This window comes from Chenopodium album, chromosome 14, assembly GCF_948465745.1.
Source record: "Chenopodium album chromosome 14, dcCheAlbu1.1, whole genome shotgun sequence".
In the NCBI taxonomy this organism is placed as follows: Eukaryota; Viridiplantae; Streptophyta; class Magnoliopsida; order Caryophyllales; family Amaranthaceae; genus Chenopodium; species Chenopodium album.
Genome location: NC_137847.1, coordinates 5,897,101 through 5,922,175, shown reverse-complemented (window position 1 = coordinate 5,922,175; position 25,075 = coordinate 5,897,101). Strand labels below are relative to the sequence as shown.

The window sequence follows — 25,075 nt, the reverse complement described above, 5'->3', positions numbered from 1 at the left end:
AGGATTAATAAAACAAAACCCAAACATAATAAAATGTTAATTTGTGGGAGTGAGTGCTTTTTAAAATTTGTTAGCTTCTATTTTGTATATTTTCATGTAGGGATATGTTCTTGACCTTAAGTAATTAATATAGTAATAATAATTAATTAGCCAAGAAACATTAGTCCAAATTAGTGTATTAAATTAATTTAAACCAAGGTCAATGAGTGGTGCAAATAAGTTTGAAAATTTTGGGGTTTTTCCTTTTGTTATTTTCTGCTAGAATTAAAATATTCAGTAGCTTTTTAAAAAAAAAAAAATTATTTATTTAGTAAAGTAGGATTATACAACTTGGCATTCAATTTATTTATTTAGTTTTTCATATCTTTCTCCCTTTTATTTGGCCATATTAATGGGGCTTATTAAAATAATTAGACAACAATGACACTTGTAAGAAAATGAAGAACAACATAAGCTAAATTTCATCACTAGCTCAAAAGAAAAGAACATTATTGTAGGGTATGATTGTTTTTTACTAAGGGAATTTCACAAAATTTATCCCTTCATTCCTTCCTCAGATAAACATGTTGCCTGCCTAAAAAAATACAGTCTTTTAATTTTATATCATAGAAGATTTGGACTTATGAAATTTTAATTGGATTGAACTTCTTATTTTTGTTAAAGTTAACTTATTTCAAATGAACTAAATTAAAATTAATTTTACTAAACTTTAATAATTTTTACTGAATATAAAAACCCCAATCTCCTCTCTATGTTTTCTCTCTAGGGTTTTTTAAAAAAAGTGTTTCATAAGCCGGAAATAGCCAAATTTCTCTATTTCTGACCCTTTTCCTTTACTTTCTTTATGTTTTTGTTATGGAATTTAATAAAACTACACTATTTGAAGGTTCTAAGTACCCTTATAGGGGGTTTGAGTGTAGTAAGTGGCTAAGTTCCCCGATGGCGGGCTTTGTTTCAGTTTTGTTTTTGTTTTGTTTTTTAGTTTAGTATGGTACAAATTGTTTCATGGGTAAAGATTTGTGCCGGGTCGAAAAAGAGGTTAATCCTTCGATTACAATCAGATGAATCAGATAATTTCCTTCACGACTAAGCTACGACAGATCGATAGACTCCCTTGTCGAAGAAGGTTATAAATCATAGTGACATGAAAGAGGGTATGAAGAATGTACGATTTGCAACAACGATCGTATGTAGCTCTAGTGAAAGGATGTTTTAATTTTATTTATTTATTTATTTTTTTTTTTTTTTTGAAAGAAGTCCTAAAGGATACTAAATTTCATTAATTAAAGCCATACGACATCTACAATTGACAATTAACGATAATGAAAATAAATTTAACAAAATCAAACAAGAATTAATCGAGGAAGGGTTAAGAATCCAAATACATAAATATAACAGTTCAGCATATTCTCGATTTGTTGTCTCATACAACTTTTTGAGTAGATCCATCGTCGCTTCGCAATTTTGTGAAAAAGTAAATTCTTGTGCTGATTCCGCAACCCGAATCCAAGCCATAATCAATCGTAGCCCCGCACAATTGGAGACCAAATTAAACACAAATAAAACCTTGTCTTTCAAAGGAGTCCGAAAAACCTTGTCTTTCGAAGGAGATCGAAAAAACTTGTCTTTCGAAAGAGATAAACTCTTTCTTACGAGAGAGACATTATTGTAACCTAAACAAAAAGCTTAAAAGAAAATAAAGATTGGGGCTTTCCACCGGTGAAATCAGATAGAAGCCCCTTCAAAATTGATAATGGAGGCTAGAGTTTAGGAGCGAGAAGAGAGAGGGGAGGCTAGGGTTTTTTTCCTTTTTTTTTTTTTTTTTTTGTGCCACAAAAGGATGTTTTTACTTAATTCAATTATAATGTATTTATTAGATTTAAATCTCTTTGTAGATGTCGTATAACTTTTTATTTATAAATCAATCTTTATTTAAAAAAAAATTACTAAAAATTATTTAAATATGGTGAAGAAAACAAGGCCAAATGGGTAAAATAAATTTTCAGAGGGTTAGCAAATCAAATTTCCAACAATCTATCAATAATTACTTGTTATGATTATTTTTAGTTGTTTCATATTCATTTGGCAATTAATTAAGCTTATCAATGTGAACCAGACCAAAGAATAGTTTATTTTTGCAAGTTAAGAAAACGCAGGCGAAAGTTGAGATTATTCCGTTCAGAATAAACGAAAGTTGATACTATTAAAAGTAAATTGACCAAAATTTAGATTATAAAAATAATTTTTGCCCATGAAAAAAAAGGAAAAGTAATACTTCTTCCGTTCCAATAATATTGGAACAATGGGACTTTTGTGCTATTCATCACTCTTTAACCATATAATATGATTAATGCGTTAAGCAAAATATAGTCATGTAGGATCTTGTTAGACTCATTTCATAAGATAATTTCACAATATTAACTTTTTATAATTTACTCTTATACAATTATAGATATTTAGCATACAAAATGTAATTTAAGATGCGTGATTTCATCTTTGTTGCGATATTATTAGAGCGGAGGAAGTATTATTTGTATTAGAACAATGATCGATCAAAGGATCAATCTTGTTGTATAATCTAAGCCCCTAGATTAAAATCAATGATACTTTTCACAGGGTCTCAACCTCTCGTATTTTTAGATACCTATGAAGTGATTCTACATTATTACTCGTGTATATCAAACTGAACTACCCCTTTATGTCTTTATTATTAATCATGTTGTCAATAGCTTAAGCTCTCCCATCAAATAATGTAAGAAGTAACTAATTAAAAAAATCCAATCATAAACTGTCGTACCTTTGTAAAATTGTATGATAAAGTTTCCCGGTCAATGTAAAATAGTACTCAAGTATATAATGTGACTTTTAATTCCAGACGAATTGCGTACAACTAACAACAAAAGAGAAAACAAAGATCGAGTATTCGAGTATTGCACATTTTTATTTCAAAATTATGTTGAGGGAGCTGAAAATGTTTTTTTTTTTTAGAAAGTGAGATATATTTCTCGTAAAACCGTGACCTAAACTATGAAGGAGCTGAGAAATGTAGTGGAAAATTGCGCATATATCCTTCTATGCTTTTACATGTAAAATCCCTACCTATGCTCAAAAAGTTTTTGAAGATAATTAAATGGTCTTTTTAGCTTAGCTAACGGTACTTATGTAGTTATGTTTCTCAATTTTGGATTTATCAGATTACTTTCGTATGGTTTTGCCAATATATCTTCTACTTGTACTCCATTATTCATAATAAAAAGAGCTTTTTGATTAACATTTTATAGAATTATTTGAGATGAAATGATTGAGAATTTGGAAGTCTCACACCTTAACTTGATCGATCTCTAATTAATGTATAAGTCTAATGTGTAACCATGAAAATTTGTAATATAAGAGTACATAACATTATTTTTTTTTCCTTAAGAAAGACCCTTTTCGAATCTCAACCCTTACGGTTTTTTGGTTCAATATTTACAGGTCAAATACTTTGACTCTTTGAGAGTGAAGGGGGAAGGGTATAGGATCGCCACCTTCAAAGTGATTCTAGTGGGGATTGAACCCAGAATTGCAATCTTTCCCACTAAATCAAGCTTAGCTTGGTAATTTCATATTATCGTTGTCATATTAATTAAAAGACATCCTACAAAATACGTATTTTGTAATGTATAAAGAGTATATATATGAGTCAACTATGTTAAAGATCGAGGAGTAAATTCTTTTATTCTCTTTCCAATCCATTATTAGAAATAAGTTTCGATATTATTAATTAAAGAGTCCTTTAACATTTTTCAAAGGAAAGGTTAGTCCAAGATACCATCTTTCAACTTTGTACTATGTCGTGATTAATTCAGAAATCCATCTATCTCATTCAATTTAATTTAAACTACTTTTGACTTAGCAAAGCAAACTAAGAGGAAAAAGGTGAATGTAAAATAATTAATGATATGCATATAATTGTACGGGCTAGGTTTAAAAGCAATATGATTTAACAAAAATTAATTAAAAGTCAACATGTAAGACCAATAAGTTGGTGATTATAGAGAGTTTTATAATTAATAGTATTAATATTGCATATGGTTACAATTTAAGGCTTGCCACATTGGTCAATAAAAGTAAGGCATAGGCCATGTTATCTTCAACATATCAAATCATTTTCGGTCATAATAAAAATTGATCATTTATAAATAAAAATAAACGTAATCAACACGTTAATTGTATGTTTTTGTTATTTTTATTAATCTTTTTTACATCTATTATAACAATAACGAATGTCGTTTTGGTAAAAATTATTTAAACATGGAAATGGAAATGTGTTTTGTACGCATGCGTGTCAATTTTCAATTGTCTCATGGCATATAGTGATATATACAAATTTTTCGTGAATGAATGAATAACTCAATTGGAAAAAAAAAAAAAAATCGAAATATGATTCGTAATTGTACATGATCGCCTTATTTTCTATGGTTCAAGGCTGGTGTATGTACATTTAACAGATTAAATAGAAACATAACCAATACAGCTCCCACAAACACAAGAATATCAAAAATCGCGTCCCGAATTAAGCAATTTTTAATCACTTGGATTGGATTCTTGTAAATGGTTTAATTAGACTTTGGAGCTGTTGTGAATATGGATTATTCCTTATATCCTTTTAATTAAACTCATCCAATGAATGCAAGCATGAATACAGCAGACAGTACATGGCAGCTACTAATTGATTTCAAAAAAGATTTAGGAACATTTTCAATTTTACTTAAGGACAAACTCAATAGGTTACATTTTTCTCTTACTACCTACTAATAAACAACTCAAAAGCTTAAAAAGCCATGCATTTTTATATTATATGATTACTACTATGTAACCAAAAAAAAAAAAAAAACTTATATAATACTTAATTTAATTAATTATTGTTATTACTTTTATGATTAATTAAAGGAGTGAGGAGTTGTACGTCATCTTATTTTAGTCTATTATTACGTTAACTAATCCAAATTTCAAAGTTTAATTAATTAATTAATAAATTAATACATACAAACCCTAGAAGAAAAAATAATTATATAGATTATTTTAATGCAATGTTTGAAGATTTAAAAAAAATGAAAATAAAGGAGAAGGTGAGATATGCTTAAGACTTTTTATGTTCCTAATAATTAGTCACATTTTTCAACCTATAAAACAAGGTCTTCTCTTCCTCCATTTTTTCATAAACACCAACAACAAGCATCAGCAAAAACCAACAACAACCATTCAAGAGATAGAAAGTTAGAGAGAGTGAAGAAGAATCAAAGAAGATCGAAGCTGAAAATTTTGAAGAAAGAAAAAGATGGGAAGAGCTCCATGTTGTGACAAAGCTAACGTGAAGAAAGGTCCATGGTCTCCTGAAGAGGATGTTAAGCTTAAGGCTTACATTGAGAAGTATGGCACCGGTGGTAATTGGATCGCGCTTCCTCAAAAGATTGGTATGGATCTATACTTAATCGCGTCTTAATTATCTTTGTTACGGCGTATTTTAATTTAATTACAACTTAATTAGTAGTTTTATATATATATAAAAACAATAATAGTACTACAATAATACATTTTAGCTAGGAAAAATTATCTCAAAAGTTGGTGTTTTTTTGACTTTGGTTCTTGTCATTTATGTATAGAATTGTTCTTTTTTGATTATAGGGCTTAAGAGATGTGGAAAAAGCTGTAGACTTAGGTGGTTGAACTACTTAAGGCCTAATATCAAACATGGTGGTTTTACCGAGGAGGAAGACAACATCATTCTCAGTCTCTACATTAGCATCGGCAGCAGGTAATATTACATACTCTCTCTGTCACTTAATGTTTGTCTCATTTATTTACCTTTTCAGGGTCATAAAAAAAAAATTATCAGTTTGCCTAATTTTTAGTATGTGACGAAGGCTAATGTCGAATTTTATTTGTTTAGGTGGTCAATAATAGCGGCACAGCTACCCGGACGAACAGACAACGATATAAAAAATTATTGGAACACTAGGCTTAAGAAGAAGCTCCTTGGAAGGAGAAAGCAACAACAACAACAACAAAACGGCTCCAGGGACGAGCTGCCCTCGTTAAGCAGCTCGGCCCTGGAGCGACTCCAGCTCCATATGCAACTTCAAAACCAACAAGGGGGGATTCAAAATAACCCTCTTTCTCTCTTCAATAACCCTGCAATATGGCCTAAATTACACCCCCTTATTCAAGAAAAACTTATTCAAAATAACCTCCAATCTCTAAACACTCAAATGATCCAATACCCTAATAATTATAGTAACATTGATTTCTTACAACAAACTCCTAGTCTTGTACACTTACAAGCCAACAATTACAACAACAACAACGACGACAACGACGATGACAATGTTAACAATGGTATGATTAGTAAGGAGCAAGTTGAAGAGTTGGAAAACTCTAGCTTAAATGGGTCTGCATCATCAAGGAGCTCAAGTCTTGTTAATAACAATAACGATAACAATAACGACAACAAAAATAACAAGACTAGTATTTTTGTTGGTATGACTAATAATCCTAGTGTTTCGAAAACTGAAGGGTATTCAACAGGTATGCAAAGAGTTTTAAGCTTTCAAGCCGAGCTTAATGAGCTTCTTGGTGGTGATAAGTTGGCCGGTAACGAATTCGACGGGATTAATGGATGGTGGGATGCTTCAAGTGTTGTTCTTCAGCCTGAGAATGGTACAACTATGTTGTACAACCAAGATTATGCTTAATTATTAATTTTAATAATTTAAGTTATTATAATTATTATTGTTTTCTTGTAATTAGAGGTTATAGAAGGTGTAAGATTTAGGTATAGGTCTTTGTGAGCTTTGTAATGATTCATGGAAATTGTAGCAGGCCTTGGATAAACAAGTGATCGATGTTGGATCGTCACTTCGATCTTGTATATTGTGAAAGTATTAACTACTGTAATGAATTTTTAATAAAATTGTTATTTTCTAAAGAATTAAACTTTGACGAATGTTACGTTTTTGAGTAGTCATATGAAGTAATTATTTATTATTATTAGTAGAAAGACTGAATCGCAGTGTACAAATAATGTAGATGAGATTTGATCCTAAGTTTTGGTTGTCGAGACTGCTAGTCACTAAAATTTTGATTTTATATGAGATAGTTGATATCCACTTAATTACTTCGTATGAAACAATAGTGTTGTTGTTTCTGGATTTTTAGCTAGTTCTTTGTGTAGAGTTCTTTTATTTTTTTCAAAGGTTAGGAGCCGCCACCCTACTTGGACATGAACAAATTAAAGGACAAGTTTTTATAAAATGAGTCACAAAACAAAAGATTAAATTTAAAGTTTATTTTAATAACAACGTTGAACAATTCCAGAAATCCTAAATTTAATTTTTCTTATTGTTCTTGTTCAAAGAACATTGGTTTTCAAATCACGCAACTAGATTCAGAGGTTTAATTTAGGTGAAAATAAAGTTACAAATTAATTGCAAGTACTCATGTTCTTGGTCTTTTATATGCATAATAGATTTTTACTAATATTTTAATGTGTTTGTCATTGAAATTATGTGTTAAGTAGTAAATCATGTAAATATTGATAGTCACACTCATGAATCCATTTAAAATTTATGGTATGATAACTTATTCGTATGGGCTGGGTGAATTAGAAGAGTAGGTGGAGCACCAAATTAAAGTTGCACTATGTACCCATGTAAATATTGATATATAGTCACATTAATCCATTCAATATTAATAATACGTTGAAAGTATGTGGTTCATACCAAGGGTGTATTATAGAAGTAATGGTTACACTCACAAATCCAATTAATTGAATCCAAACCCCAATCCCTAGTGTAGAAGATATTTATAGATACTTGTGTTTTTATTACACTTTTGTACAGCTCAGCTTTCCCTTTTCTCTATTTATATATACAGAGGGCTTTGTAATCAGGGTACAACAATATTAGAAATAAAGATTTTTCCCTCTTACTTTCTTCTCTCTGAATTTTCTCTCTGTTTTTCTTAGATTCTTCCAGATTTTTCTGGAAATCTTAAAGAGAACTTCAAGATTTCACATGGTATCAGAGCTACAGTGCTCGATTCTTGATTTCCGCTGCTAGATTCTTGTGATTTTTCTCTTCTTTGATCGATTTCACGACGAAATTGATCGATATTTTCTTGATTTTCTTCCGAAATTCGATTTTAATCGATTTTTTCGTTGATTTTGAGTTTGAAATCTTGATTGATTGCGATTACTATGGCTTCCGAACAATCTGCGACTTCTAATCACAATTCTGGAATAAATTTCAACGATCCTTACTACCTCTCTAATGGCGATCATCCTGGCATGCAATTAGGTACGCATATTTTGACTGGACCTAATTACATCAATTGGAGTAGAACTGTTAGAATGGCGTTGATTGCGAGAAACAAATTAGGTTTTGTTGATGGAACAATTTCTGCACCTGCAACTGATTCTGATGATTATCAAAAATGGTTGAGGAATGATTACATGATCATGAGTTGGATCCTGAACTCAATGGATAAGATGTTAGCGGAGAGTTTTCTGTTTGTGAATTCTTCAGCTCAATTATGGAAGGAATTGCAGGAACGTTTTGGTCATACGAATTTACCTCAATTGTTTGAGTTACACAGGAGTTTAACTCACATTCAACAGAATGATTCTTCGATTGCTGAGTATTTTGGCAATTTGAAGAAAATTTGGGATCAATTGCAGATTCTTGAAGGTTTTCCAGATTGTTCATGTGGAGCAATTAAGACATGTTCATGTGGTATAATGAAGAAGATATTTGAGAATGATCAAAAGCAAAAGTTGATGCAATTGCTTGGAGGATTGAACAAGAATTATGATGCTGTGAAGACTAATTTGTTGAGTGCGGACTCAATTCCTACTATTAACAAGGTTTATCATACCTTACAGCAGATTGAACAGCAGCAGAAGCTTAATTCTGTTGTTATACCTGAAATGAGTGCCTTGAATGCTTCAAGAACACCTCAGAGGTTTGGTGTGCAGAATCAGCTTTCTCTTCAGAAGAGAGATTTCAAGAGATCTAAGAATGACTTGTTTTGTGATAATTGCAAGAAGAAAGGTCATACTATTGATCAATGCTTCAAGATTTTTCCAGATTGGTGGTTAGCTTTGAAAGGCAAATCTGGTGGTAAGATAGCTGCTACTACTGATTCTTCTCCTGGTATTCTTGGTTCTGCTCCTGTGCAAGGTGGTTCTGGTGGTGTTGTTGGTGCGGATCCTGTCATGCTTTCCAATGTCTATAATGAAGTGATGAAGATGATGAAGGCTCAGAACAATGGAGAATCAACTATTCTGGATAATCCTTTATATGGCACAGTCAATTTTGCAGGTACAACACATCTCTCTAATGGATTTTCTTATAATAGCATGAATTGGATAATAGATACTGGAGCTACTGACCATATGGCATGTTGCTTAGCTTTATTTTCTAATTTGAAACCTATTCAAATTCCTCTCAAAGTAGGATTACCTAATGGTAATTTTGTTCTTGTCAATCATGTTGGTGATGTGGTACTAAATTCTCACATTACTTTGCATGATGTCCTATACATTCCCACTTTTAAGCATAATTTGTTGTCTGTAAGCAAATTATTGCATCACAGTCCTTTGGTAGCTCATTTTGAGAAGGACTTTTGTGTTTTTCAGGACCTTACAACTAAAGAAACTTTGGCTTCTGGTAGAAGACAGTCTGGTTTATACACTTTTGAGAATTCTGAGGTTGTAGTTAATCATTTTTCTACAGCAAATAATATTGTATCTAGCTGTGAGCTTGTTCATGCTAGATTAGGCCATGCTTCTATAGGCAAATTGAAGCACTTGAAATTTCTGTTTTCTGATAATAATACAGATTCCTTTCATTGTGAGGCATGTGTTTTTGCTAAGCATCATAAATTGTCATTCCAGTTATCCAATTCACATGCTAAAAATCCATTTGATTTGTTGCATATTGACTTGTGGGGTAAATACAGAACACCCTCTTTGAATGGTGCTACATATTTCTTGACAATTCTTGATGATAACACCAGAACAACGTGGGCTTATTTGTTACATAATAAGACTCAAGTTTTTTCAATCATTACTTCTTTTCTTGCTTATGTTGAGACACAGTTTGGTACTAAGGTGAAGCAGATTAGAAGTGATAATGGTACTGAAATAATACAAGAATCTTGTTCTGTATTATTTGCTGAAAAAGGAATAGTTCATCAAAAGACTATTCCAGGGAATCCTCAACAAAATGGGAGGGTAGAAAGGAAGCATAGGCATATGCTTGAGACAACAAGGGCATTGAGGTTTCATGCTAATTTGCCTTTCAGATTTTGGGGTGAGTGTTTATTGGCTGCTACTCATCTAATAAATCTTTTGCCTAGTGCTGTGATTGATTGGAAAACACCTTATGAGTTACTATTTGGGAAGTTACCTGCTTATGATCATTTGAAGGTGATTGGGTGTTTGTGTTATCCTGCTAAAAAACTATCTGATAAGTTTGCTCCTAGGGCTAAGAGGTGTGTTTTGATTGGATACCCTTATGCTCAAAAGGGATATAAACTGTTTGATTTGGTTGAAAAGAAGGTTATACTCAGCAGAGATGTTCAATTTTTTGAGGATCAATTTCCTTTTAGGAATTCTGGTGACACAAATGTTCCAGTTTCTTCTCCTTCTCATTCTTTCATAATGAATCCTGCTCTTGTTCCTACTTTTACTCCTGTTCTTGCTCCTGGTCATGACTCAGATTCTGGCTCAACTTCTCATACTCAACATATTTCTTTTTCTAATGATGTTACTCATTCTCAGTCTCTTATTTCTCCTATCTCTCATGTTCCTGTATCTGATGATGTTATTCATCAGAATTCTGAACAGTCTAGTTCAGAACAAATTGAGAATGATTCTGTTATGGATCATTCTGTTCCTTTTGTTGAGAATGATCATTCTCAAAGACCTTCTAGACCTCATATTTTCCCATCCAAGTTTAAGGATTTTGTTATTCCTAAACTTTTACAACAAAAACAATCTAGTCAATCTGTCTCTTTTAACACTATGACTCAGTTCACTAGTTTGGTGAATATGCTTAATACCTCTCCTGAACCAGTTTCCTATAATCATGCTAAGAATTTCCCTGAGTGGATGGATGCTATGAAGCTTGAATTAAAAGCTCTTGAAAATAACAACACCTGGGAGGTTACTGATCTTCCTCCAGGGAAACAGGCTATTGGTTCAAAATGGGTTTATAAGACAAAATACAGGCCTGATGGTACAATTGAGAGGTGTAAGGCTAGATTGGTTGCTCGGGGTGATAAACAAATTAAAGGCAAAGATTTCAAGCATACTTTCAGTCATGTGGCAAAATTTACAACTGTCAGGTTATTGATTGCTCTAGCTGCAGGAAGACAATGGGATATTCAGCAATTGGATATCAATAATGCTTTTCTTCATGGCTATATTGATGAAGATCTCTACATGAAGCCACCTCAAGGATATTCAGCTCCTGCTGGTAAAGTTCTCAAGCTTAACAGATCATTATATGGTCTAAGACAAGCTTCAAGGTGCTGGAATATTGAGTTGAGTAAATTTCTGATTCAACAAGGATATGTGCAGTCAAAGCAGGACTATTCTATGTTTTTTAGAATTGTCGAAGGTTCTTTCACTGTTGTTTTGGCTTATGTAGATGATCTTTTGATCACTGGTAATGATTCTGCTGAGATAAGTTCTTTGAAGACCAGGCTACATGATATTTTTACTATTAAGGATCTTGGCTCTCTCAAGTATTTTCTTGGCATTGAAGTTTCAAGATCTGATGCTGGTATTTCTCTTAATCAGAGGAAATACATTCTTGATTTGTTAACTGATATGCAGCTTCTTGACTGCAAGGAAGCTTCTTTTCCTTTTCCAAAGGGTTTGAAGCTAAGTAAGTTTGATGGTTTGTCTTTGGAAGATCCTGAGGTTTACAGGAAGATTGTTGGCAAGCTTTTGTACTTAAACCTTACAAGACCTGATATTTCTTATGTGGTGCAGCAATTGAGTCAGTTCTTAGGTGATCCTAAGGATACACATCTGAATGCTGCTATGCATGTTTTGAAGTATCTTAAGGGTACTTTGAATACTGGTTTATTTTACCCTGCAACTCCAAGTTTTGTGCTTAAGGCTTACAATGATGCTGACTGGGGTAACTGTTTGGATAGTGGGAGATCTTTGACAGGATACTGTGTTTTTCTTGGTGATTCTCTCATTTCTTGGAAAACCAAGAAACAGAAAATAGTTTCTAAAAGCTCAACTGAGGCAGAGTACAGATCCATGAGTCAAACAGCTGATGAGATTATATGGGTTGAAAGATTATTAGCTGAGCTTGATATAGAGGTTCCTACTCCCATTACTCTTTATTGTGATAACATGTCTGCTCAGCACATTGCTGAGGATCCATGTTTTCATGAACGGACCAAACATTTGCGTTCCAAACATCAGAAATTGGATGTTCATTTCATCAGAGAATGTGTACAGGCTGGTCTGATCAAGTGTGTTCATGTCAAGTCTGCTCTTGAGTTTGCAGATATAATGACTAAAGCTCTTGGGGCACATCAGCACAAGTTTCTTTCTCTCAAGATTGGCTTGGTTTCTTACCCAGCTCAATCTTGAAGGGGGGGGGGGTGTAGAAGATATTTATAGATACTTGTGTTTTTATTACACTTTTGTACAGCTCAGCTTTCCCTTTTCTCTATTTATATATACAGAGGGCTTTGTAATCAGGGTACAACAATATCAGAAATAAAGATTTTTCCCTCTTACTTTCTTCTCTCTGAATTTTCTCTCTGTTTTTCTTAGATTCTTCCAGATTTTTCTGGAAATCTTGAAGAGAACTTCAAGATTTCACACCTAGCTATATAAAAACCCTTTCTATTGTTAAAGTGATTAATGTAAACTTCCTCAAATGAGATTGGATGATAAGATTGCTAACCTTAGTAGGCTATTTTATATTAGCCTATATTTTTCTCACAACATAGCCTAATGTCATTATGTTACTAAGGTTTTCATCCAATTCTCATTCATCACTTTAAAAATGCTATCATGGAATCCATGCGACTAGATCAATTAAAGCTTGGACAATTGACATCCTTGAATGAAGCTCATAGCCTACAAATTTTATGACTGCAACACTAGTAGAAAAAGGATTTACTATTTTTAACTGGTGGATGGATCATGGGATATTTGATTTGATATATATGTTGCCAGCAAATTAGTGCTTTAGGAAAACGTGTTACAATTCCAAATTGAATTGGTATATTAATCATCACATGTTTGATTAGTAAAATGCTACCAACATAGAAAAAGATATATGGAAAGCGATTTCATTAAGCCAGTAGATTGACTAAATTTCGAATATCGTTCTCGTGCCCAAGAAGAATGAATGTGTTCGTGTCTGCATCAAAATTTTAAATATAAAAAAAACATGTTCCCAAAGAGGATTTCCTACTATACGTGAAGCATTACAGATTTGCACTCCTCAAAATAGCCATGACTCATGAGAGCACTAATAACACATCGCTTGATGAGCAATTGTAATTAGTATTATAAACAATCAAATATGCCCTACGCACAATGAGCGTTGCCATTTGATTCCAAGACCCTTACCATTAGAACCGTGTACATTTCCGATCTAAAAAAAATGGTCATAGCACCCCTCGTTATCTCCGGCCCCATGCCCCAAGCCCTAACCCATTCAAGTATCCAACTACCCATTCAACTACCAATTCAATACTCCACCCAATTACGCAGCTTAATACGGACCAACTAACCAAATCTTTTCCCACCAAAAAATTCTATCTTTTCTAGCTACTAGCCGTTTCACTCTTCAGTCTTCACTTCCACCCAATTCTCCCATTTTCTCTCTCCTCTTTCCGCCATGAAAACACTCTCAATTCTCCTCAAAACCTCACTTTCTCTCTCCTCAACTCCACTCTCTCTCCTCCATTGCCGCTTCATCTCCTCCCTCCCTCTCTCTCACCCAATCTACACAATCTGGGCTGCCAACACCAACCTCGGCAAAACCCTAATTTCCGCAGGAATTGCTTCTTCTGTCCTTGAATCCCAAAACCCATCTCAATTTCACTACATTAAGCCTGTTCAAACTGGGTTTCCCTCCGATTCCGATTCCCTCTTTGTATTCAACAGGGTTTGTGATCTCTTCCTTCGTCGTCGCGCTGAATTCTCTCTTGTTGCGTCGAATCATGTTGTTAAGGTGTCGGGTGCTGCTGCGAGGGAGGTTAATGGGAACTATGAAGAGAGGGAGGTGGGTGGTGAGATGGGGTTTGGGGAAAAGAGGCTGATTTGTAGGACTTTGTGTGCGTGGAACGAGGCGGTTTCGCCGCATTTGGCGGTGGAGAGAGAAGGTGGGGGTGTGGAGGATGAAGAGGTGTTGGAGATGGTGGAGAAGTGTTTGTGGATGGGTGTGGAGGGTGAGGAGAAGAGTGAGTGTTGGAGCTTGATTGAAACTGCTGGTGGTGTTGCTAGTCCTGGACCTTCTGGTACTCTTCAATGTGATCTTTATAGGTACATTAATGTTTATCCTATAGTTTTGATTTTTATGTGTTGTTTTGTGCAAGAATTTAATATTTCGTTATGACAATTCATGTTAGCCGACCCCAAATCATTTTTGAACTAGGATTTAATGTGCAAGAATTTTAGGGTAATGTCAAACTGTTATGGATGTTTGACAATGTAGTATTAAATGGTGGTAATGAGAGTGCGTTTGTAAGAAAATCAATGTCTATTCCTATGGAAATGCTAGTTTAAGACGAAACACTTGTGGTTAGCTGTTCGTTCAAGATGATTTATATAGTTTGTTTATGTGATACTGTTATAAAGTGGAGCAGTATTTTTATGCTTATTCATAAACAATAGGCCAAGTTGTTTCAATTATTAAATGTGCAGCAATCTCTGGTTACATTTTATACCTTTCACTCTCTCTCCTTGAAGTTTAGATGAAGGAATAATTGAGGAGTTTCTTATACCTTATGAATCTGATCATTTTTGTCAATTAGCTTCTGTATTGATTTAGCATTTTCGTTTATCTGCAGGCCTTTTCGTATACCTGCTGTTCTTGTCGGAGATGGAAGGCTAGGTGGTATTTCTGGGACAATTTCTGCATATGAAACTTTAAAGCTTCGAGGCTATGACGTGGTAGCTGTAGTACTTGAAAATCATGGCCTTGCAAATGATGGCTCCTTGCTGTCTTATTTACAGAACAGGTAATATGTGAGGACACTTTATTCATATCTTAGTTAATCTACTGCGAATTGAACCACTTTTTGGCCATCGGTATGGCTATTATGTGGATTTTTGACGAGCCTGTAGAATCTCTCTCTATTTTAAGTCTTTTTTCTCATGGATGCATAATGGAAGAGGGAGGGGAGTGCCTTTTTTTTTTTTTCCCAGTATCTTTGAATTACTCCTTTTACAGCATATGATTTCTAGATATGTTAATTTTATTACTATACATAATAATTAAGGAATTCGTTTTAATGCATATCTAATCGATGCACGGGAAGGTTAATAAGTCTTTAACTTGTGTTGACATATTCACGCTTTCTTCCATAACTGTTGAGCTAGTTCTCTGTTAATGGTGTGAATTTATCTTAGCTTGCCAGTTCTTGTATTGCCACCTGTTCCAAAAGATCTATCAGATGACCTGATGGAATGGTTTGATGAATCCCATGATGTATTTGCTTCCCTGAAGCAAATAATGCTGTCAGCATTTTCTGAGAGAGTAAAGCGATTGCATGACTTGCGAAAGAAGGCAGGAGACATCCTATGGTGGCCATTTACCCAACATCAGTTTGTACCTAAAGAAAAAGTCACAGTAATAGATTCCCGTTGCGGTGAAAACTTTGCAGTTCACAAGGTGGATATACGTTTATCTTGTTTATGGTCCTTAAGCTATAAATCCTAACTCTTTAATTTTCACCAACGACTCAACAAAGTAGTTAAATTGGGCTATATTGATATGTATAGTCTCCAGTTTATATTAACTTTTAACTCACCTTAATATAAATTATTGGCAACTCATTCCCCTGTTGACATGTGGTTGGCGTAGGTGCTGTTAGTTTTTTTCCTCCTTCAAGTAACATTTTCATCTTTTGTAACTTCAGGCTGATAATGGCGATGTCATGACTCAACAGTTTGATGCTTGTGCTAGTTGGTGGACTCAAGGACCTAGTGCCTCCTTACAGGTTATAGTTTTCTGCTCTTTGATGAAGTATTTTTTTTCTTCTGTTTTTTCCAGTTGAGAGTAAAGACTGATTAGTGATTATGACTTAATTCTTTAATAGCTATACTCTTCCTTGTTCTTTGTATGTTTTTTTTAAAAAATTAGTTTCTTCTTTTTTGGATAAAAGAGTAAATACATGTAGCAACCTGGGAGACTGGATGCCTTTGAAGCAGGATAGGAGTATCTTTTATAAAATAGTACAGTTATGCTGAATTTACTCTTTGAGTCTTAGTACATATATTTATATAACTCACTGTTAAATATCTGTATGGAAGTCAGGCAAATCGCTCAATACAAAAGTTAGGCTTGTCATGATACTGTCTTCTAAAACACATCATCACACTAAACTCTTTTCCTTTTCCAAACACCCATGAAGAAATTACCTTGTGTGACTTGTGGCCACTTCTGAATATCATCAGTGTTGATCCTTCCAGATCATGCTTCAAGGAAATCCTATTACCTCAAGGCACATTTGATTTCTAACCAAACTAGACTGGAGCAGATTTTGTTTAAACTTGAAATAAGCACAGCTTTACACCATGAGCTGGAAGGATCCTGAATATTAGTAATATAATACTTATATAGAAGCACTACCAAAATTTGAGTAATGAGTGTTTTTTTTGCTTATTAGAGTCATCCTCTCCAAATTAATGTACATATAGAGGCAATAGAGCATCATGAATGATGCATGATTGGACAAAATGTGGAATCTAGCAATAAATGGCCCCTTTCCCCTTATTTTTTCTGTTTAATATTTTTTTTTTAATTTTTTTATTATTAATTTCCTGAATCTTAAATTTTTTGTCCCCAATATTTTGGTAACAAGTTAAAAATATAGCTACATCTCTGAAATGTACTTCCAATAAAAGCATTAGTGGCAAAATTTCAAGAGGTTATGATTGAATTGAAATGTCATATTTTAGGCACCCTTCAATGGAAGACAACTAGAAGTTGGACTGCTGGAGTATAAGTTGGTGTATATCAAGTATAAATGTAGTTAATATGCAAACAAAAAAATAAATTTAAGATGCATGATATGATGTAGTACCTTTTTTTTGTTGTTATTGTTGTTTTTTATGGAAGTTCTTTAATGTTGTTTATTAATCTAGGTTGTTTTAGATTGAATTGGCTAGAGATATGGGTTACGCTGCTGCAAGATATGGGCATGTGATGTTTCCTGAGAATGTTTATGAACCAGCGTTGGAATGTGCAGAGCTTTTGCTGGAAGGAGTTGGAAAAGGTGATCCTGGTTTATATAGATAATTTTGCATGGCAATGCCAATGTGTCCTCAGTGTGTTTCATTTTTTCCACAGCTAGCTTTACTCTTCTGCTGTTTGTTCCTGTTCAAATATATGTGTTTACTTAAAAAGATTCCACACCGAGCTGAGACGCCATGTGTCTTATTCTGGACATGTCAGTTTTACCAGTTACTATATCTGAATTAGCTCTTGTACAGGTTGGGCCTCTCGGACGTTCTTTTCTGATAATGGATCAACAGCAACTGAAGTTGCCCTGAAGATGGCATTTCGCAAATTCTTGCATGATAATGAAGCAATTGTGGATATTTCTGACCAGAATGCTGAGAAATCCATAGAGTTTAGGGTGGGTTCTATTTTGTTTGTTTCATATGAACTTAAAGATGTTTGCTTATTGTTGATTGAAATTTGATTATGTTTATTCTGCTCTTCAATTACATCCAAGTGGAAAAGTTTACTGAGAAGAAAACTGAGGAGACACTGAGGTGAAACTAAAGGGTGGAAGAAGATAATTTTTTTAACATGCCTTTGTATTTTTCAATAAACATCTGTCAGTTCTACTTATTGACTTATTGTATGTCTAGATCAGTAAAGTTGCAATCATCTGACTTTTTGTATGAAGCATGTTTTTAAGTAGTTCCTGAATGGATCAACTAAACAACGGATTCTTTTTCAGTGGAGCTCATTATCATACATTTTTGTTTTATACTCCATATTCAAAAAAGAAAATGCTATACCATTATATTCTTTTTTTTTTTTTTTTTTTTTTTTTTTTTTTTTTTTCTCTTTAGGTATACGTGTTCAACTCCAACATGAATATTTATGAATTATTTAAAATTGTTGATAAATCGTTTCTCAAAGTTTGACCTTTAGCTTTTCTTTCTTTCTTTTTGTTTTGGTGATTAAATAAGTGGTTATTTACTTTTGCTCTTTCCAATTTATGTGAAGCAGGTATTGGCTCTTAAAGGATCATATCATGGTGATACTCTGGGTGCAATGGAAGCTCAGGCACCATCATCCTTCACAGGCTTTCTCCAGCAACCATGGTATGCTGAATGGAATTAAGAATTTAAGAGTACATCTAGTTGTATGTATTTTAATTTGGTTCTTGTCTATGTAGATAATTGTTTTTTTTTTTTTTTTTTTTTTTTTTTTTTTTTTTTTATTTCTGATTATTTCTGATTCCTTCTATATATGTGTGTTTGTGCTTTTTCTGCATTATATTCCTGGTAAAAATCAATCTTTTGTGGCTTATATTTCCTCTTTTAAAAAGATGTTTCTGTCTGTTCAGCTTTCTTGTAACTTGTCACACGCTCACAGCCTCACAGTTTACAGGAAGTCAATAAAATTTCACATGTCCCACTCGTTTAAGAGGGGCCAAGCAGTTCATTTATCAATTTGAAATCTTAATTTAATTATGGCATTGGATTATAAGGATGCTGGTATGTCTAGATACAATTTTCTTTCCCTTAAAAAAATGTTTAGTTCTTTTTATGTCAAGCCTCTATACAGTCATACTCAGCTTTGAAATTAGGACAAGGTCCTTTGTTTAGAAATTTCACTTTTGCCGACTTCGAATCTCAGTACGTACCTGTACCTGACACTTGTACTGGATTCCAAGTGAAAACTTCTTGTGGTTAAAATATAGCAGTACTCATCACGAGCATCTTGAGCAATGTTGCCTGAATTGCTAATGGAAATGGGTGATGATAACAGATATGCTGTATACTAACTACCGGGGATTGGGGTATGGCTCGAAATATCACATTCGGGTAAAATTGGGTCTTCTTATAGACGTATGGCTGTTGCAACAGGGTTCCAATGTGCGATTTGGGTAACATTGCTTAGGATATTGTATGCAGCCATTCTTTGTGAAAAAGCTGTTACTGCAACTCGAAAATCTGGCTTCGCAAAGAATTGTCCAAAATTGTTGAAAGGGCGTAAGGTTTGGCCTGGCCACCTGGGTCTCCTTATATTCTGTCTTTCAATATTTTTCTGGATACTTAAGGTAACTTGAGCAGAACAGGCTTTTTTAATATATGGGTAAGAGCCTAAAAGAGATATACATAGTGGAAGAGAGCTCTAGGAAATCAAACTTCATCAAAAAAGGAAAATTAATTAAAATTGTTGAAGGGTGGTCTTGACCTGGGTCTTTCTATTTGCCATCTTAAATTTTGCCTTTCTGAGAAGAGTACATTCGACCACTGCTGGTAACTCTATGTCCATTTATAAATTAGTTAAACAAGCTATGTGCTCTTGCTATCAAACATTTATTTACATTTTGACCGTCATTATATTGGTATTTTCCCCCTACCAAGGGACTGTGCTACAAGCCTGCAAATTGCCTTACTCCTAACCAATCTGTTGTCTATAAAACATGAAAGTGTTAATTTGTTGGATGCTGAATGCCTTCAGGTCATGTTAGCCTCCCCGCCTTCTTCGGTAAATGTATAGTTGCTTTTTTTATTAGTACAAGAAGCTTGTGGGGCCAAGGGATTAAATCCCAACTAGGGCTCATTTAGAATTACTAACAAACTGCATTAGAGCTTCCCCCAGTGCCAGCTTCCCAAAATGGTCCCCCCCTCTCCTGCTCCAATGCCAGCTGTCATTTAGTAATTTAATTGATGTTGGTTTGTTTGTTTTCTTTAGGTACATAGGCAGAGGCCTTTTTGTGGATCCACCAACTTTGTACATGCAATGTGGAAAATGGAATATTCAGTTACCTGATGAACTTTCAGAAGGACATCAGCAGGAAGATTTGAGTAAGTTTAAGGCATTTCTGGTTTATTTGTACTTATTGCTTTATATTGGTATCTTACACACAACAATTTGTGCAGTCTTTGAATCACGGGATGAACTTTTCTCAAAGAGCAGGGATACATCTGATGTTTCTAAAAGTTATGCATCTTATGTATCAAAGCAATTATCAGCATTCTCTAGAAGTGAACAGAACAAATGGATAGCAGCTCTAATAATTGAACCAGGCAAGATTATACTGGACTACATATTATATTTCTAGTTGTTTATCTTTGCTGTATTTGGACTGTGCCTTCTTATTTTGTTTTTCCTTTAAGCTGCTGCTGTTTTTCTATAGGCTTGTGTGATGACATCTAGTTTGTACAAGTTAGCTTGATTATATGACTTAATCCACTTTAATTTTGAACTGCCCTAGCCCCTAGGTGGTGCATTGGAGAAAAAAAGTATTTATACTATGTTTGGATAAATGGAAATCAAAAGTGAAGGGAAAGGGAGGTGAAGGGAGGGACAGAGTGACCTTCCATTTTCCTTCCAAATCTCTCCAACAATGGAGGGATTTGGTTTATTATTAAATGGGGAGGGAAAATGGATCCCACCATTTCTTTTCCCTTGCCCTATGTCTGATCCAAATAAGGGAAATTGTATCCCTCACTTTCCCTTTCCTCCCTCTACCTTTAAACATTCCTATCCAAGCATAGTGTAAAGGGCCACTTTTTTAAATTAATAGATTTTTCGAATGATCGACACTTGATTGCTTGGTGCTAGTAAAGTTTGACTTGAATTCCTCTACTCTCTTTTATTGTGCCTAGTGTGTGCTTTAAAACTTCATATGGCCACAGTGCTATTGTGCTGTTTTCTTTCTTCTGTGATGAAATAACATTAGAAACTTGAGTAAAAATGCCATGAGGGTTAACTTCAAGAACTAAAAAGATTACCAGTACCACTTGTCACCGAAAGACACCATCAATATTTTGTCCTGTACTTCTTTAAATCATTAAAGCTGCTGGCCACTTAATGCCATTTCAGTCAAGAAACAGCCTATATAATTGTTTGGACATCTCTCACCTCTTACCTGCACTGCCTTGATTTTAGTTTGAGGCTAGAGTGGTATGAGTATTGTACCTGATGTCAAACACTTCAGGGTGGAATTGATAATGGGTAGACTAGTACATATTAAGTTAAGAAATGAAAATACCTTATCAATAATGCCTGTTTGAGTACTATAATTAAGTTGAGAATGTACGGTGAAAGGATGGATAGTATCACCTTGTGGCTTTGCATTTAGTTTAATTTCAAGGAGGGTAGGGTATTGACGTACTGGGGTTGCCCAAGATAAGCTGTCAGTTTATAAGCGTGATTGGTTTAGAGAGTAACTTCATTTGGTGGATAATTCATGATCTTCATAACACTTTGACTCCAAAGAAATACTAAATTTTTGAACCAGCACTTGAAATCAGGTAATAATTTCAAAATTATGACCCTTCGAAACTCTAGTACATCGAATTACTTTGGTGCATATTATGTTTATGTTCTGGAGACATAATAGCCTCTAAGGTTATTAAGAAAGGGATCTTAAATAGTGATTCAGGCTGTATATAAGACTCCTGCTTCTAAATCTAGCTCTTGTGCTTCCTAGAAGAGAGTGTCAAAGGGATTCTTACTTTCTAAATGGATTTGTTGATGTCTTTACATAAAATCTGTTATATTGTATAGATCTCTCTGTTCCAATATTTTGCGCACCTCTTTCGATAAAGAAGCGTAAGTGCATTTGGTGATACTTGTCTTCAGGGATTTTATGGGTCTTGTTATGGTTAATCTGATCTTACTCCTAGAGCTTCATACTGCTTTTGCCGTGCTAAATGAATATTAATGATGAGCCAACTCTTTTGCAGTTATACATGGTGCTGGAGGTATGTATATGATTGATCCACTTTTTCAACGCATCCTTGTTAGAGAGTGTCAACAGCGGAAAATTCCAGTCATTTTTGATGAAGTTTTCACAGGGTTTTGGCGATTGGGAGTAGAGGTTGGCTGGCACTTTATTGCTGCTATTCATCCCCTCATTTCTTTTAATTATTTTCTGAAATATGTTTGACCTGAATTATTTGTGTAGTCTGCAGCAGAGCTACTTCATTGTACACCTGATATAGCCTGCTATGCCAAGCTGCTGACTGGTGGTATTATACCTTTAGCAGTTACATTAGCAACTGAAGCTGTTTTCGATACCTTTGTGAGCGACTCAAAGGTAAGCTGGCTTAAATTTCTGCATTTGAGTATTCTGTTAATGTTATACTTCTTTTTTGTTGGACAAAATTTTTAAATTTGTATGAAAAGGAAAGGCTGAAGTTCAAAAATGATTAAACCTGTTATTGACGAGATCATGAGATTGTAGTAACTGTAAAGCTTTTGTAGAGTTCGCACAATAACAAAAAATAAAATATAACAAACGTTTACTTTCCCTCCAATTTTTGATAAAATTACTGGGTGGGGTACTGGGTATGTCCTCAATGATAGTTCATAATTTCCCTAATATTCCCTTGCTGTACCAACTTTCGCCTTTGTTTTCTATGCTAATATATCCTTTGCTTGCAAATTGTCAATATTTAGGGCACACTTTTTAAGTTAATCTAAAATTTGGCCAAACTTAAAATCAAAATTTTAAGATTTACTGTACTAATATAAATATCTGAGTCATGTAAACTTACTAGTTTCTTTTCTATTTCCATTTTGTGGGTGAATTTGAACCATGAGTTTCTGTTTTGATAAATAAATGCTCGCATATCTTTTTTCAGCTGAAAGCACTTTTGCATGGTCACTCTTATTCTGCGCATGCTATGGGATGTACAGCTGCTGCTAAATCTATTAAGAATTACAAAGATGAAAAGAGAAACCCAAACTTGACACCTGATGGAAGAGCACTCAAAGAGGTGAGCAACTTTTCTTGGATTGAAAGAATAGCTTTGCAAATTTTAGTTTTGTGTTCGTCACTTTGTCTGTTGAAAGTGTATTTTTGAAATTCTCCCTAGGCGAAGCAACCTTGTAAATTAATAAAATTCAGTCATTTATACTAATATACTAGATATATTATATCAAACTTTACTTGCCGCAAAGGTTAACATCATCAGTGAAAAATATATCAACTTTGTTTAACAAAATAGTACAGTTTGAGTTTCTTGGTTTTAACTCATTTAGCTCTTCAAATCAATTATATTCATATATAGAAGTATGTATTATTATGCTTAACTCGAGCCAGAATCTTTTTTTTTTTCTTACGTGTTTTACATGGACATGTTTGTCAGATATGGGATGCAGAACTTGTTAACAAGATCTCAATGCATCCACAAATCAAAAGATTGATGGTGCTGGGAACAGTTTTTGCAGTGGAGCTCCAAACTCATGGTTCTAATGCGGGGTAATATCCTCGAACTATTTCATTTGATTCTTTTCGTAGTAGTTCAAAAACATTTCATCCTCTAGTATTTCTAATAAGATCAAAACATTCTTGCTTTATAGGTATGCATCGACTATAGCTACATCTATACTTCAAAAGCTTCGTGAAGATGGCATATACGCGAGGCCACTGGGGAATGTTATTTATCTAATGTGTGGACCTTACTCTTCTCCTACTACCTGTAGTCAATTGCTTTTGAAATTATACCATAGAATTGATGAGTTTCACAAGAGTAACTCGTCTTCAGGTTTATAAGCTTTCTGATTAATGTTGCATCATTTAGTTGAAAACTTTTGCTAGTTATTTTGTAAGAGATTGTTGCACATCAACTATTTAATGTTCAATTATTATTTATTATCAATTTTACAGTATTATTTTATCTGAGCTCTTGCCTCTTGGTCCATGTTCAACTTTTGTTTGGCATTAGATAAAGAGAAATTTTGCAAAGGATAGAATTTGTGCGAGGTCTCAAAGTGTTTAACTTTTCTAAGTTTTTTTCTATTAAATTAAGCTAAGATAATTCAACGTTAGTTTAATTTGGACAAAATAAATTCAAATATATGAAGATAATTTCACTAACAATTTCAGACAAATAAGTGCAAACAAGTTAAAATAATTTCATTGTGTTGATGTATGTTAATGCCAAATAATTTGAATCAAACAAAGTGCAAGCAATTATTTTAGTTTTAATGTATATAATATGAAGAATTGTCATATAGTTCATTCATTATACATTTGTGTATTGTATATAGTTGAAGTATTTTAATGTCGTTCTTTAAACATCTCGACAATTCATGAAGATTACTATTTTTGACAATTTTCTTTAGTCTAGATAAATGATTCTTGTAGTTTTGATGAGTTATAAAATTAATACACAACTTATTGCTCATAAATTCTAATAGTGTTGTCGCCATTATGAAGCTTTAACTTTTTCAAAAACTTTAAAGAGGCTTGATTTCTTGATATCAAACATATTTGTATCAAAGATGATAATTTTTGCATCGTCAACGCTATCCAGAAAAACAATTAAAGATTTTGTGAGTATCATCATCATTATTTCTCAACTCACTTTCCAACTCTATATCAGTCAATGATTTTGAGTGGCAATTATCACATCTAGTCTAATCCATTATGATTCGACGACATCTTTTTTTTTTTTTTTTAATCTATTTACATAACATCAAAATTAATCTTTAAACATATTTTAAAAAATTATTTTTTCGAGATTAACTTTTTTATCCCCTTATGATGACAGCAAACATAAAAGGTTTTTCTAACAAATATCAAAAGCATAGATAGTTAGTGACCTTAATGTTATGTAAGG

At 33.6% G+C, this 25,075-nt stretch overlaps 2 protein-coding genes across 2 annotated transcripts; both read left to right on the top strand.

Annotated features, from left to right (window-relative positions):
• Positions 1-5,236: 5,236 nt before the first annotated feature.
• Positions 5,237-6,956, top strand: LOC145578712 (transcription factor MYB36-like). The gene is made up of 3 exons (XM_081636013.1): positions 5,237-5,456; positions 5,668-5,797; positions 5,933-6,956. Exons 1-3 carry the CDS (start codon positions 5,321-5,323, stop codon positions 6,732-6,734), a joined length of 1,068 nt encoding a protein of 355 aa, XP_081492139.1. The 5' UTR covers positions 5,237-5,320; the 3' UTR covers positions 6,735-6,956.
• Positions 6,957-13,851: 6,895 nt separating this feature from the next.
• LOC145579947 (bifunctional dethiobiotin synthetase/7,8-diamino-pelargonic acid aminotransferase, mitochondrial-like) lies at positions 13,852-24,075 on the top strand. Its single transcript, XM_081637257.1, has 14 exons — positions 13,852-14,569; positions 15,097-15,267; positions 15,659-15,920; positions 16,168-16,248; positions 17,406-17,526; positions 17,744-17,889; positions 18,495-18,589; positions 20,193-20,305; positions 20,381-20,527; positions 22,193-22,326; positions 22,414-22,545; positions 23,093-23,227; positions 23,600-23,712; positions 23,814-24,075. Exons 1-14 carry the CDS (start codon positions 13,923-13,925, stop codon positions 24,004-24,006), a joined length of 2,490 nt encoding a protein of 829 aa, XP_081493383.1. The 5' UTR covers positions 13,852-13,922; the 3' UTR covers positions 24,007-24,075.
• The last annotated feature ends 1,000 nt before the right edge of the window (positions 24,076-25,075 follow it).